Raw genomic sequence first — 12,271 nt, forward strand, 5'->3', positions numbered from 1 at the left:
GTCACCACCCAACTTAGAAGAAAGCCTTAAATGAAGCAAGGAGGACTCAGGAAAAGGACGGAATGCTTAGGAAGAGAAATCAGCCCAGGATCCACAGGTCTCAACAGGCTCGCGCGTGCTTGCATGTATGTGCGCGTGCACAGCACATGCGCACACGCCCATGCTCGCACAGACCTCTAGGCTCCACTGGGGCAGCCCCTGGACTGGTCCCCAACGTTGATGGGGAACCGCAGCTGCCCTCCCCCTCCCGCCCCCACGGTCGCCTTCCTCCTTCCTCTTTCTATTACTGCCCTGCCCTTCCCCAGAAGGCTTCTCTACAGGTTTCAGGTTCCCATCCGAGGCCCTGAGGTTTGGACTGCCCTGGAGGACATGGCCTGGGGCCCTGACAACGTGCGGAAATGGTCAACCCTGGCGCTGTTGGCCATCATGGGCACAGCCCTGACAGTGGCCACCGACTCCCCTGGCTTCGTGGCCCTGATCTCCCAGAAGGGTCTGGACTTCGGTAATTGGACGCCTTTCTCCTCCCTCCCGTTCCCTGACCGGGCACTTAGGGTGCATACCCCTTTAAATCGGGTGCCTGGCAAGGTCATAGCTCTGCTGGGGAGACCCTCCCTTTCCCCCTGTTTTACATAGAAAGACAATAAGGCACTGTCTCATAGGGCTGGAAAGTGTCAGAGCTGGGACTAGACCACACTACTCTCTAGAAGATTCCAAGTTCCCCAGGGCTCTGAGGGTCCCCACAATCCCTTCTCTCTATACCGTGCCATTTCTAGGCCCTTTTTTTACAAAGCCTTACCTCCTTTGTTAGAGACTGAGCGGGTTGGGGGCGGGGGGCGGAGCCTCCAATGAGACGTACACACTCTGCTGGCAGACTCTGGAAAAGCTAACCCAGGCTACTCCCAAAGCCCAGGCAGGTAACAGCTCCGCTCACCTGCTTCGCTGCCAGGTGCCTCACAGATCCACCATTCCCGATTTTTCCATTGTAGGACTGGGTGGGACACAGCACTCCTGCACGTGAGCAGAGTCTCTTGCAAGGGCTATGGAAAGTGCGCTCTGGTCCTCACTGAGGCCCTTCTTGGGGCTGTTTAGTGCTGCCCCCTGGTGACAGAGAGAGGAACTGCAGAACTCAGGGTGATCCCAGATCAGATCAGACCAGGTGGGGGCGGGTCCTCAAACCCAGTGTGCACAGGGCCCAGGGGATCTGCTTGCCTATCCCAGAACTCATGTTTCAGGCCATGCAGGACATCGCAGGGATGCAAACAGATTCCCCTATGAGCTTTGAGGAGGATATGGTTGTGTTTAAACCCAGAGCTGGTGTGTGTGTGTGTGTGTGTGTGTGTGTGTGTACATGTCACATGAGTGCATGTGTGACTGACAGCTTTAGGGAGAGCAGAGGCTCAGCTCCAGTGTCCTATTTGGCAACTGGAGTGGGTTTTTGAAAATGCAGCAAGCCTATTAGTTGTTTGTATGCCCACATCCAAAGGCTGACCCTAGGGCCTGGGCTTGGGGAACTAGAAACCTAGTTCCCCATCTTGCCTCAACCATATGTCAGCTGTGAGCTCTTGATCAGAGTGCTAGGGGATGGGAGAGAAGGGAAGGACCCCCCTTCCTTCCTAGGATTGCCCAGTTTTGCAGGGAGCAGGGCTGGTGGACAGGAAGACCCCTGTGCTTTTTATTGTTACAACTGTTGGTTATAACTACATCTTGGTTCCTGGGAAACTGGAAGCCACCTCAGGTCACCTCTCTGCCTCCCTCTTCTCACCTCAGGGACATGGTTGCCTGTTAATTGGATCCTTGGTGCTGTTAGCCACATAATCACTGGTGGCAGAATTCCTGCCTCTGGGGCATTCATTTATTTACCCAACAAAGAGTAAGTGCCAGGTACCACGGTAAACACCAGCGGGACACACTGAAGCATAAAAGCTGGTGTTGCACTAACTGTTCGGGATGTCCATCCTAGCAAGGGAGAGTGACATCAGAGTCGTGTGAATAGATGCCTGATTACAATGGAGAATGGGTGCTCCAGATGAGACACTAAGACTGTGGAGATGCTGAACAGTCTGTGTCAGGGAAGCTTCCTGAAGAACTGGCAATGGAACTGGGAAGAAAGATGAACAGGTGGCTAGCAGGAGTGGCACGTGCAAAGGTCCTGTAGACAGAGTCTGGAGGCTGTAGAGGGTGCACATCAGTGGGACTACAGTCGGGAGGAAGGTGTGGCGAGAGATACTTGACCGACTGTTTGGAGGTGTTAGATCAGAGCAGGATTTACAGAATACAGCCCACAGTAGGCTCAGTGTGACTCACTGTATATTTCTGAATGACCTATGAACCAGGAAGGATTTGTTTTGGGATGTGTGTGCATACATTGTAATGGGGGTGGGTACACCGGGGAGCTAGGGGGAAAAAAACTCAGGTGTTGTTCCTCAGGCACAATACACAGTGTGTGTGTGTGTGTGTGTGTGTGTGTGTGCATGAGTACATACATACCCATGATTGTGTGGGGGTGACAGTGCATATATGTCGTGTGAAGGTCAGAAAATGACACTGGATATCTTCCTTGATCATTCTCCATTTTAAATTTTGAAGCCAATCTTCAATCTAGAGCTCTCTGATACAGCTATTCTAGCCAGTCAGCTTGCCCTGGGACCCCTGTCCCCCATCTCCTGAGCACTGGGATTACAGACAAGTCACCCCACCCTTCAGTTTTTTGTGGCTTCTGAACTCTGGTCCTTATCTTTGTGGTGCTATTACTCTACTGAACCAAGTCCCCAGCATTTGGCTTCTTTGGAGACAGGGTCTTGCTGTAGGCCCCTATATTCAAGCTCTCCTGCCTCAGCGTCCTCAGTGCTGGGATTACAGGTGTACACATATATCCTTAAAGATGGTCTTTGTGGTTCAAATGGTTGAAAAAAATCAAAAGAATGGTCCACTGCCTGAGAATGACTATTCCAGTGTTCACAGAGCCGCGTTGGGACATGGTCCTCTCTGTCTTTATCTCTGTGATATTGGAGTGGCATACAGAAAGGGAGAAGTGGGTAAGCTATCAGCTCAAGGTTCTGGCTATCTGAAGGCACCCCTGCTGCATCTTGCTGTCTTCTCTGAGGTCAGGCCCAAGGGTCTGGAGCTGCCAGGAGCCTCCAGCCCTGCTTATGAGCTGAGTTCTGAGCTTGCCTCTCTATGCTCTGTTCTCCAGCGTGCCAGCAGGGCATGGTTGTATTACAGGAGGAGCTACAAACTATCAGTGTTCCTGACTTCTCTGGAGTCTTTAAGATAAAGCACCTGGGAAAAGGTTCCTACGAATTCTACAGGTGAGGCTTGTCGTCTTCGTTGATAATCACCCTACGAGACGGAAACTGCCCGTCCATGGTGAACCTAAGGAGCCTAAGACACCTAAGTGACCGAATAGTCTGTCCGGGGCGACATGTGGGTGAAGGGACTCACTGAGCCTTCTTAGGATGGTGACTGGACTTTTTCCTCTGTAGCATGGTTGTGAATGGGTTTCATATTCCTAATCCTGAGATGAAGCTGCAGCCCACTGATAGCCTCCAGCTGTCCATCAAAGAAGCCAGCATCAAGATCAGCGGAAAATGGAAAACTAAGAAGAACTTCTTGTGAGTCCCATGCGCAAGGGTTTCTGGATGGACTGGTGGCACTTGGAGGAATCAGAGCCAGGGGCGGGGCGGGGGATGGGGGGAAGTCCACTTCAGCAGGGTCTCTGGGCTGGGAGAATTGTCCCACTTAAAAGAACTCTACAAAAGCCTGGATGGGGAGCGGAGTTTATTTATGTCCCAGTGAAGGACTTGGCAAGGCTGAGTTGGTGTGTATGGTTCAGAAGGGAAAGCTAAGCAGGACTTTTGGTTTCTTCGCTGTATTAGCCAGCAACCACTGCTGTGTAACAAGCATCCCAATCTCAGGGACTTAAAACAGCAGGATGCAGTGTCTGTGTATCAGCTAGGCCCAGCTGAGAGGTGTGGCTCCTTCCCTGAGGCAGCGTGTGCCACCCAGAGCATAAGTCTTAGTGGTAATCACATGCATTCCTGTCCCCTGCCTTATTTAAATTCATTTCCTTCCAACAGGGATGGCGATTAACTTCATTAATAGAATACCCGATCAGTAATTGTTTAAAGTCACAACACCAAACACAGATTTTTAGTGACAGAACCGAGATGTACACCCCACGTTTAGCTGCTAGTACAAAGCCTGGATGAGAAAACAGCTCAGAGAGGCTAAGACACAGGGACAAAGCCACACAGCAAGGGCTCTGAGGGAGGCAGAGTAACTACCAGGAAGAAACAGGTTGGGATGTCAAGTTAGAACACTGACACCCAGTGTTGTGGGGTTTGCTTGCACCGTTGCCTCTTCTCTCTGAAGCCCCTGATCCCCGGAATGGGGGAATCCCCCTGCTAATGGGGGAAGTATAAGGAGGAAAGGCTTCACGTTCCTCTGTCTCCCTTTCAGCAAAGCCAGTGGCAATTTTGATCTGAGCGTCGAGGGCGTCTCCATCTTCGCTGACCTGACAATGGGTAGTGACCCCACAGGCCACATCACCATCACCTGTTCCAACTGCGACAGTCACATCGACAGCGTCAGTATCAAAATCTCAGGCAGCATGCTGGGGTAGGTATCCTGGGGCTGCAGTCCTGAGAGAAGACTGTCCCTCCCTTCCCAACCCCCAAGTCTCCTTCCTCAGAAAATACAGGAGCAGGTTTGCCTCCACGCGGGTGTTTCAGAGCCTTGGGTGTGGGAGGGGCAGGGCCTCAAGTGGAGCAGACACTGTCTCGAGGGACAGCTCAGTACTGATAGGTGTTCAAATTCCTATTCCATAATCACTTACAAGACACGCTCTGCACCAGGCCTGGGAAGCCTGCACAGAGGGTGGTGGACACTGACGAAGCCCCACCTAGGCCTTGCTGTGCAGCTATGTGGCTCAGTGTATTAATGCTCTTACGCCATCCGCCCAGGGTCTTCAGGAAGAGGTCTCATGCCGGCCACCGAGTAGTCAAGGTCAGGGCTGTGTGACCCCAGGCTCTCAGGCAGCCCAGCCCTGTTTCCTGTTTCCTGAAGCACCTGACTCAGTGTGGGAGAGAAACATTAGTGATGTCGTTATATCAATGCAGGGTTCACCTAGACCCGTAAGAACTTAGGAGAGGTACAGAGTGCCCTGGACACTTAGAACTGGAGGACCTGGCCCAGTCTGGGGCAGGAGGAAATGACATTTGAGCAGAGATGAAAAGAATGAGTGGGTAGAAGTTGGTGATGCGGTGTTTTGGACAAGGGGGGGATGACATGTACCAACTGTAGTGAGAGGAAGCAGAGGTACAGGGGAGAGTAGGGGGCGGAGAACAAGGCAGGCCGGTGTGGCTGATTTACAGAGGGGGAGAGCAGTGGGGAGCTGGGAATGGGATGGGGAGGTGTCTGTAGCTAGTATGAAAGCAGTCCAGGTTGCCTCCCAGACCAAGGCCTAGCTGCCAGGGTTCCCAGGTACACCTGAAAGTCTCCTGTATGTCCCCACATGTCAACCTCCAGGTGGCTGATCCGACTGTTCCACAGGAAAATTGAGACTTCCCTGAAAAACATCATTTACAAAAAGGTAGGAGGAGGGCTGGGCACCCGCGGTGGCAGGGCAGAGGCCTCAGGGACCCACCCTGGCCTTCATCCCAATCCCTCAGCTTCCACAGAGCGTTTGAATCCACAGTGTCATCCCCAGAACCCAGCTGTGTGCTTTACAGCAAGGTCCATAGATGGAACAGGGAAGGGGTGCCCTCTACCCAGAAAACCTTCCCGTAACTGCCAGGCAACCTGTGTGCACCCGCCTCTGTTCACAGAGGAACAGCCAGCCTCCCTGCTGTCTCCTCCTAGCTGCCCTCCCCTCCCCTGCCCTGCCTGTGCTACCCTAGAACACAAGAAGAGGCATCTAGAAGGGATCCCTGTGGAATGCGGAGCCCAGTGATGATGAGGGTGCATATGACAGGGCACCCTCATCCTCCACAGCATAGCACTATTCCAAGAACCCTCTGTGTATGCACTGGGTGCGAGGTCCCCAAAGGTCAGCAGCAGCAGGATATCCTGCTGAAGAACCTTGGGTGCCAGATTCTACAGGCTGCAGGTGGGCCTGGGCAGGCTGGAGCATACTGGGGAGCTGGCTAAGCAGCTGAGGCCCTGGGAGGCTGCAGAGACTCTTGGGCTCCATTTGCTGATCTGGGACCTCCCACTGGCCTGGTGGGTAAGCAATAGTTTCTCTGGAGCAGCCAGTGTTCGGCCATCCCTGAAAGCCCTGTCAACCTGGGCCAGGGAGAAAAGTGGCACAGAGCCTTGGAGAAGGATGGCCCAGTTCCTCCTGGGACCTTATGGCCTCCTGTAACAGAAGCACATTCCAAGGGAAGCTTATCCACCCCTTCCCTCTTCCCCTCTTCCTCCCCACCTTCCATCTCTCCCTTCCCTCCTCCCTCTCTTCCCAGGAAGCCCCTGGAAGGATCTGGGCTGCAAACCAAGGCCCAGCAATAAGTAGACTTTATCCTTTAATCCATTAAGTCAGTCTGCATCTTTTAATTGGAGAGTTAAGGCGATTTACATTTGTGGTCAGCTCGCATGCGTGCATGTGCACGCGTGTACACTGGTTATGTGTGTACTTACATGTGTCAATGCACACACACTTGTGCCCACTCTGCCCATGTGGAGGTCAGAGAACAACTCAGGAAACTGTCCTCACTTTCCACCTTGTTTGAGATGTGCAAGTCCTTTTTTGCTTGTCTACAGCATAAACCAAGCAAGGTGACGCTCCAACCTCTGGACATTTTTGTTTGTTTGTTTTGTTTTCTAGACAGAGTTTCTCTGTGTAGCCCTGGCTGTCCTGGAACTCACTCTGTAGACCAGGCTTGCCTCAAACTCAGAAATCTGCCTGCCTCTGCCTCCCAAGTGCTGGGATTAAAGGCGTGCACCACCACTGCCCGGCCTCTGGACACTTTTCTATCTCCATCTACCATCTCTCCATCGGAAGCACTAGGGTTCCAGGTGGTTGTGCTACCAGCTTCTACATAGGCCCTGGGGATTTGAACTCAGAACTCAGCCCCTCACTCTTGAGTGGCAAGCATCTTTACCATTGAACCCCACTATTAGGGTTGTCACTGAGAGACGGTGCACACCAACTTCTCCTTCTTAAAGGTTTTCTAGGTTACTGAGTTGAAGCCAGAGTCTTTCCTTCCTCTCGATGCTTATTCTCCTAATGAGACAGATCCTTGCCCAAGCTCTGTACTGGTGTGAGTCTCTGCCGTGTGTCACGAGTGCCCCCACACACCCACCCACACCCACAGAGGACTCCTCTAAACAACCCCTTCAGCACTGGTTAGTGGGAAGAATGGCTTTGGTCTGTGGTCATTGTGGGGGGAGTCTTTATTTCCCTTTCGGTGATAGCTTTTCCTGGTAGCCTGCAGACAGTTCTTTGTTTTGGGACTGAGAAGAGGAATCCCTTACCCCTGCCCCACCCCCTGCCCAGGGCTCCTGGGGACTGGTGTGCTGTTACTCTGGTGACTTTGCCTACAGGAGTGGCTTCTCTTCTACAGTCTCCAGGGTTCTTCCTTTATTTTGGCTTCTGGTCTTTAGCCTCAGTAGGACATGAGACAGTTCTCTTCTGGGGTCCCAAATACCTAGTGTTCTTAAATGTCTTTTCTTTCCCCAGATCTGGGGGATTTCCTGCAATAATACTTTTTTTTAATTGAGTTGGTTTCCCACCCTTGTTCTGTCCTGGTTCCCTGGTCACCCACTGGTCTAGTTATCATGACACAGAGATCTTGGATGTTGTGGCCACAGCTCCTTTTCCCTGGCCACCATCTGTGTGTAGTAGCCCCTCAATCTTGCCTTCAATTCCCAACATTCCTTTGTCCTCCTGGTCTAGTCTCTTAATGATCACATTAGCTATTTTACTCACTGCCGGTTCAAAACCTGGCAAAGGTAGCAAGGGTTAATTTGGCTGTTGTTTGAAGGTGTGGCCCATTATAGAAGGTCAGTCAGGGTGGTGAGAGAATGAGGCGTCCAGTACCACCACATCCACTCAGGAAGCAGAGAGATGGATGCTAGGTTATTACGTGTGTCTCCTTTTTATTCAGTTGGAGAACCACCTCTTGGAATGATGTCACCCGATAAAGCCTTTCTTCCTGCCTTGAAGGCTAAATCTTGGGTCCTGTACCACCCAGAGGATGAAATAGAGCTAAAATGAGCCAGTGCTCTGTCACATTCATGATAAGACACTGTCTTAATAGTTCCAGCGGCAGCCCGCCTGATTTTAGGGCCATTATTAAGTACAGTTACTTGGGCACAAACACCGGGATTGGTCTGATGACCTGGATGGGTAGATACTACGTGGCTAACAGACAGGTAGCCTACAGAACTTGAATGTGAAGGACAGAGGGGTCATCTGTGTCTTAGGTGGGATTGGGTGAGGTTTTGTCATCTCTTCAAAGAAACACACAATTTAAAACTTGAAATTTTCATATTTCTAGAATTTTCCATTTCCATAGTTTTGGATAATGGTTGACTGTAGGTAACCAAATTTTGCCAGTGGCAGAGGTTTGGTTATCTAGGCTACTGCAATTGACCTGTTCCATGTCACAGGTGGGGAATAAGGTTCTAGAGAAATGGAGAGACTTCCTCAGCAATAAAGTCGGCTGGTTCTTAGGCCAGTGTGTCTTCCCTTGGGAGCCACATCCTGGGAAGCTGCCAGAGGTGGCCTCTCCAGTCACAAGGCTAAGGTGAGGGTGCCTACCAACATCTGAGACTAGAGGATGCACCACGATCAAGAGCACAGCAGGGAAGGCTAGCCATGGTCCAACCTGTGTTTGCTCGCTGCTTCATCCCATGGAGAATCTGAGACAACAAAAAATTAAGTAGTTAATTAATTAATTGGTTAATTAAAAAATAAGACAAAATAACTAACAACAACAGTGAACACAATTCTATAGCACAGATCACACAAATACCCACTAGGGAAGTTTTACGTACAGGAAAGACACGGAACGCAAGCAGGCAATATAGTCTTGTACAACAGTTGCTCTTTCAGAGCTTCCTGGCGGCCAGGAAGCTTGAGTAGCTGCATGATTTTTAAGAAGACACCAAAGGAAGGGAAAGCCCAGGCTGTGGTTTTGATTTGTATCCGCAGAGTTCATGTGGGTATATGAAACTTAATCTCCAAAATAACCTGTTAATGGTGTTTAAAGGTATACAACCTTGAAAAGGCAATCAGAGTCAAATGAGTGCCCATGATGCATTGCTGCTTGATAGGAAGACACAGAGGAACCCAAGCCAGGACATGTCTCTCTGTCTTGCCATGGTCTTCCCTCTACCATGTTAAAATGCAGCAAGAAATCTCCTCCTGACACCAAGCAGATGCTAGCCCCTTGTTCTTGGAATTTATAAAGAACCCAGGTGCAAAATAAACCCGTGTTCTCTGCAAATTACTTGGTCTCCGGTATTTTGCTATAGCCACAGAGAAAAGATGGAGATGGGCCGGGCGGTGGTGGTGCACGCCTGTAATCCCAGCACTCTGGGAGGCAGAGACAGGCGGATCTCTGAGTTCGAGGCCAGCCTAGTCTACAGAGTGAGTTCCAGGACAGCCAGGGCTACATAGAGAAACCCTGTCTCGAAAAAACCAAATCTAAAGAAGAAGGAGGAGGAGGAGGAGGAGGAGGAGAGGAGGAGGAGGAGGAGGAGGAGGAGGAGGAGGAAGAAGAAGAAGAAGAAGAAGAAGAAGAAGAAGAAGAAGAAGAAGAAGAAGAAGAAGAAGAAGAAGGAAGAAGAAGAAGAAGAAGAAAGAAGAAGAAGAAGAAGAAGAAGAAGAAGAAGAAGAAGAAGAAGAAGAAGAAGAAGAAGAAGAAGAAGAAGAAGAAGAAGAAGAAGAAGAAGAAGAAGAAGAAGAAGAAGAAGAAGAAGAAGAAGAAGAAGAAGAGGAGGAGGAGGAGGAGGAGGAGGAGGAGGAGGAGGAGGAGGAAGAGAAAGAAAAGGAAAGAAAGAAAAGAAAAGATGGAGACAGTGTGTCTTGACTCTTAGTTGTAGGTGGCACTTAAAAAAAAGAATTATTTTATGTACATAAGTACATTATTACTCTCTCTAGACACACCAGAAGAGGGCATCTCATCCCTTTACAAATGGTGGTTGTGAGCCACCATGTGGATGCTGGGAATTGAACTCAGGACCTCTGGAAAAGCAGTCAGTGCTCTTAACCACTGAGCCATCTCTCCAGCCCCTGTGGATGGAAGCTCACTGACATCCCTTTGGTTGCCCCTAGATCTGCAAGATCGTGAGAAACTCCGTATCCTCCAAACTTCAGCCTTATGTGAAGACTCTTCCAGGTGAGGGCTGGAGTGGGCTGAGGGTAGACAGGGCATCGGGAGTGGGAGAGAGGCAGAGCGGATGTGTCAGGCCTGAGCCTGTGAGGAGGGGCCGGGCAGACTTCTTTCCACCACAGCTGGCATTGGGCCAGCTCCTTGTGCATCCAGAAATAAAATGGAAAGAAACTGCCCTCAGTCAGGCAGAGGGCAAACAGCTGACACCCTGGCACCCCTGTACACTAGCACCCTGGGACCGTACCCCAACACCCTGGCTCTCTGAGGCCTGTGAGCCACAGTCTGAGATGAGAGGTTCCTCATTTCTCTCTACACCTCATTCTCCACACACTGCTAAAGGACTGATATCTCTATACACAGCAAATGGCAAAGAACAGTGACTGCTGGCAGGCATCCTTCTGTCCCAGGAACTCAGGATGCCCCAGCCTCCTGACTTCACTCTTGGAGAAATTAAGACTCAGAGAGGGGCAGACATGGGCTTGAGGCTTCAGAGGCCGCCAGAAAATTCTGGATCCCAGAATGGAGTTAAAATGTTATTCTTTGGCTGGGCGGTGGTGGCGCACTCCTTTAATCCCAGCACTTGGGAGGCAGAGGCAGGCAGATTTCTTTGTTTGAGGCCAGCCTGGTCTTAAGAGTGAGTTCCAGGACAGCCAGGGCTACACAGAGAAACCCTGTCTCAAAAAAAAAAAAAAAAAAAAAAAAAAAAAAAAAAAAAAAAAAAAAAAAAAAAAAGAAAAGAAAAAGAAAAGAAAAAGAAAAAGAAAAAGAAAAAGAAAAAAAGTTATTCTTTGACAATTTCATACATGTATATGATGTCTATTAATCATGTCCACCTGAAGTTGGGTTTTATAAACTGACTGTCCCCTTTTGGACTGCAGCCCCATTGGGTCCATAATACATGCTCTGATGTGGGACCAAAAAAACAGCCTCTTCCCACCCCTCCAAGATCTCACTTAGCAGCCCAGGCTAGCCTCAAATTCTTAGCAATCTGGCTAGCCTCAACCTCAAAGCAATCCTCTTGCCTCTGTCCCCCATTTAATGGGACTATAAGCATGTTTCCCCCTCAGTGAGCCATTGACACCTGTATGAATGTGTGGGGTGTGTGCATGTGCGTGCGTGCCTGTGCATGTGTGTGCATATGGGGCTAGGGACTGAACCCAGGGTCTGGCATTGGCTCACTAAGTACTCAAACCCAATCTCCATCTCCAGACTTCACATCTTTAAGGAAATCTCATGGGCTCCCTGGAGCAGTAATAGATCACAGTTCCAGTCATACAGACTACTGTCACTGGAAGCAGCTCCCAGCCCACAGCTCCCAGCTCCCAGCTCCCAGCCCACAGCTCACAGCCCACAGCTCACAGCTCACAGCCCACAGCTCCCAGCTCACAGCTCACAGCCCACAGCTCACAGCTCACAGCTCATAGCTCACAGCTCACAGCTCACAGCTCACAGCTCACAGCCCACAGCTCACAGCTCACAGCTCACAGCCCACAGCTCACAGCTCCCAGCTCCCAGCCCACAGCTCACAGCTCACAGCTCACAGCTCCCAGCTCCCAGCTCCCAGCCCACAGCCCACAGCTCACAGCCCACAGCTCACAGCTCACAGCCCACAGCTCACAGCTCACAGCTCACAGCCCACAGCTCACAGCTCACAGCTCACAGCTCCCAGCTCCCAGCCCACAGCCCACAGCTCACAGCTCACAGCTCACAGCTCACAGCTCACAGCTCACAGCCCACAGCTCACAGCCCACAGCTCACAGCTCACAGCTCCCAGCCCACAGCCCACAGCTCACAGCCCACAGCTCACAGCTCACAGCCCACAGCTCACAGCTCACAGCTCCCAGCTCCCAGCTCCCAGCCCACAGCTCACAGCTCACAGCTCACAGCTCACAGCTCCCAGCCCACAGCCCACAGCTCACAGCTCACAGCTCCCAGCT

At 51.0% G+C, this 12,271-nt stretch overlaps 1 protein-coding gene across 1 annotated transcript in view; it reads left to right on the forward strand.

The window, feature by feature from the left end:
• Positions 1-296: 296 nt before the first annotated feature.
• Bpi (bactericidal permeability increasing protein) overlaps positions 297-12,271 on the forward strand; it is a 28,423-nt gene continuing 16,448 nt past the window's right edge. Inside the window, exons 1-6 of the mRNA XM_052181551.1 lie at positions 297-502; positions 3,194-3,308; positions 3,483-3,611; positions 4,459-4,617; positions 5,527-5,590; positions 10,277-10,340. Coding sequence (XP_052037511.1) covers positions 370-502; positions 3,194-3,308; positions 3,483-3,611; positions 4,459-4,617; positions 5,527-5,590; positions 10,277-10,340 — 664 coding nt within the window. The 5' untranslated portion in view covers positions 297-369. The remainder of the gene's footprint in view (positions 503-3,193; positions 3,309-3,482; positions 3,612-4,458; positions 4,618-5,526; positions 5,591-10,276; positions 10,341-12,271) is intronic.

This window comes from Apodemus sylvaticus, chromosome 5, assembly GCF_947179515.1.
Source record: "Apodemus sylvaticus chromosome 5, mApoSyl1.1, whole genome shotgun sequence".
Lineage (NCBI taxonomy): Eukaryota > Metazoa > Chordata > Mammalia > Rodentia > Muridae > Apodemus > Apodemus sylvaticus.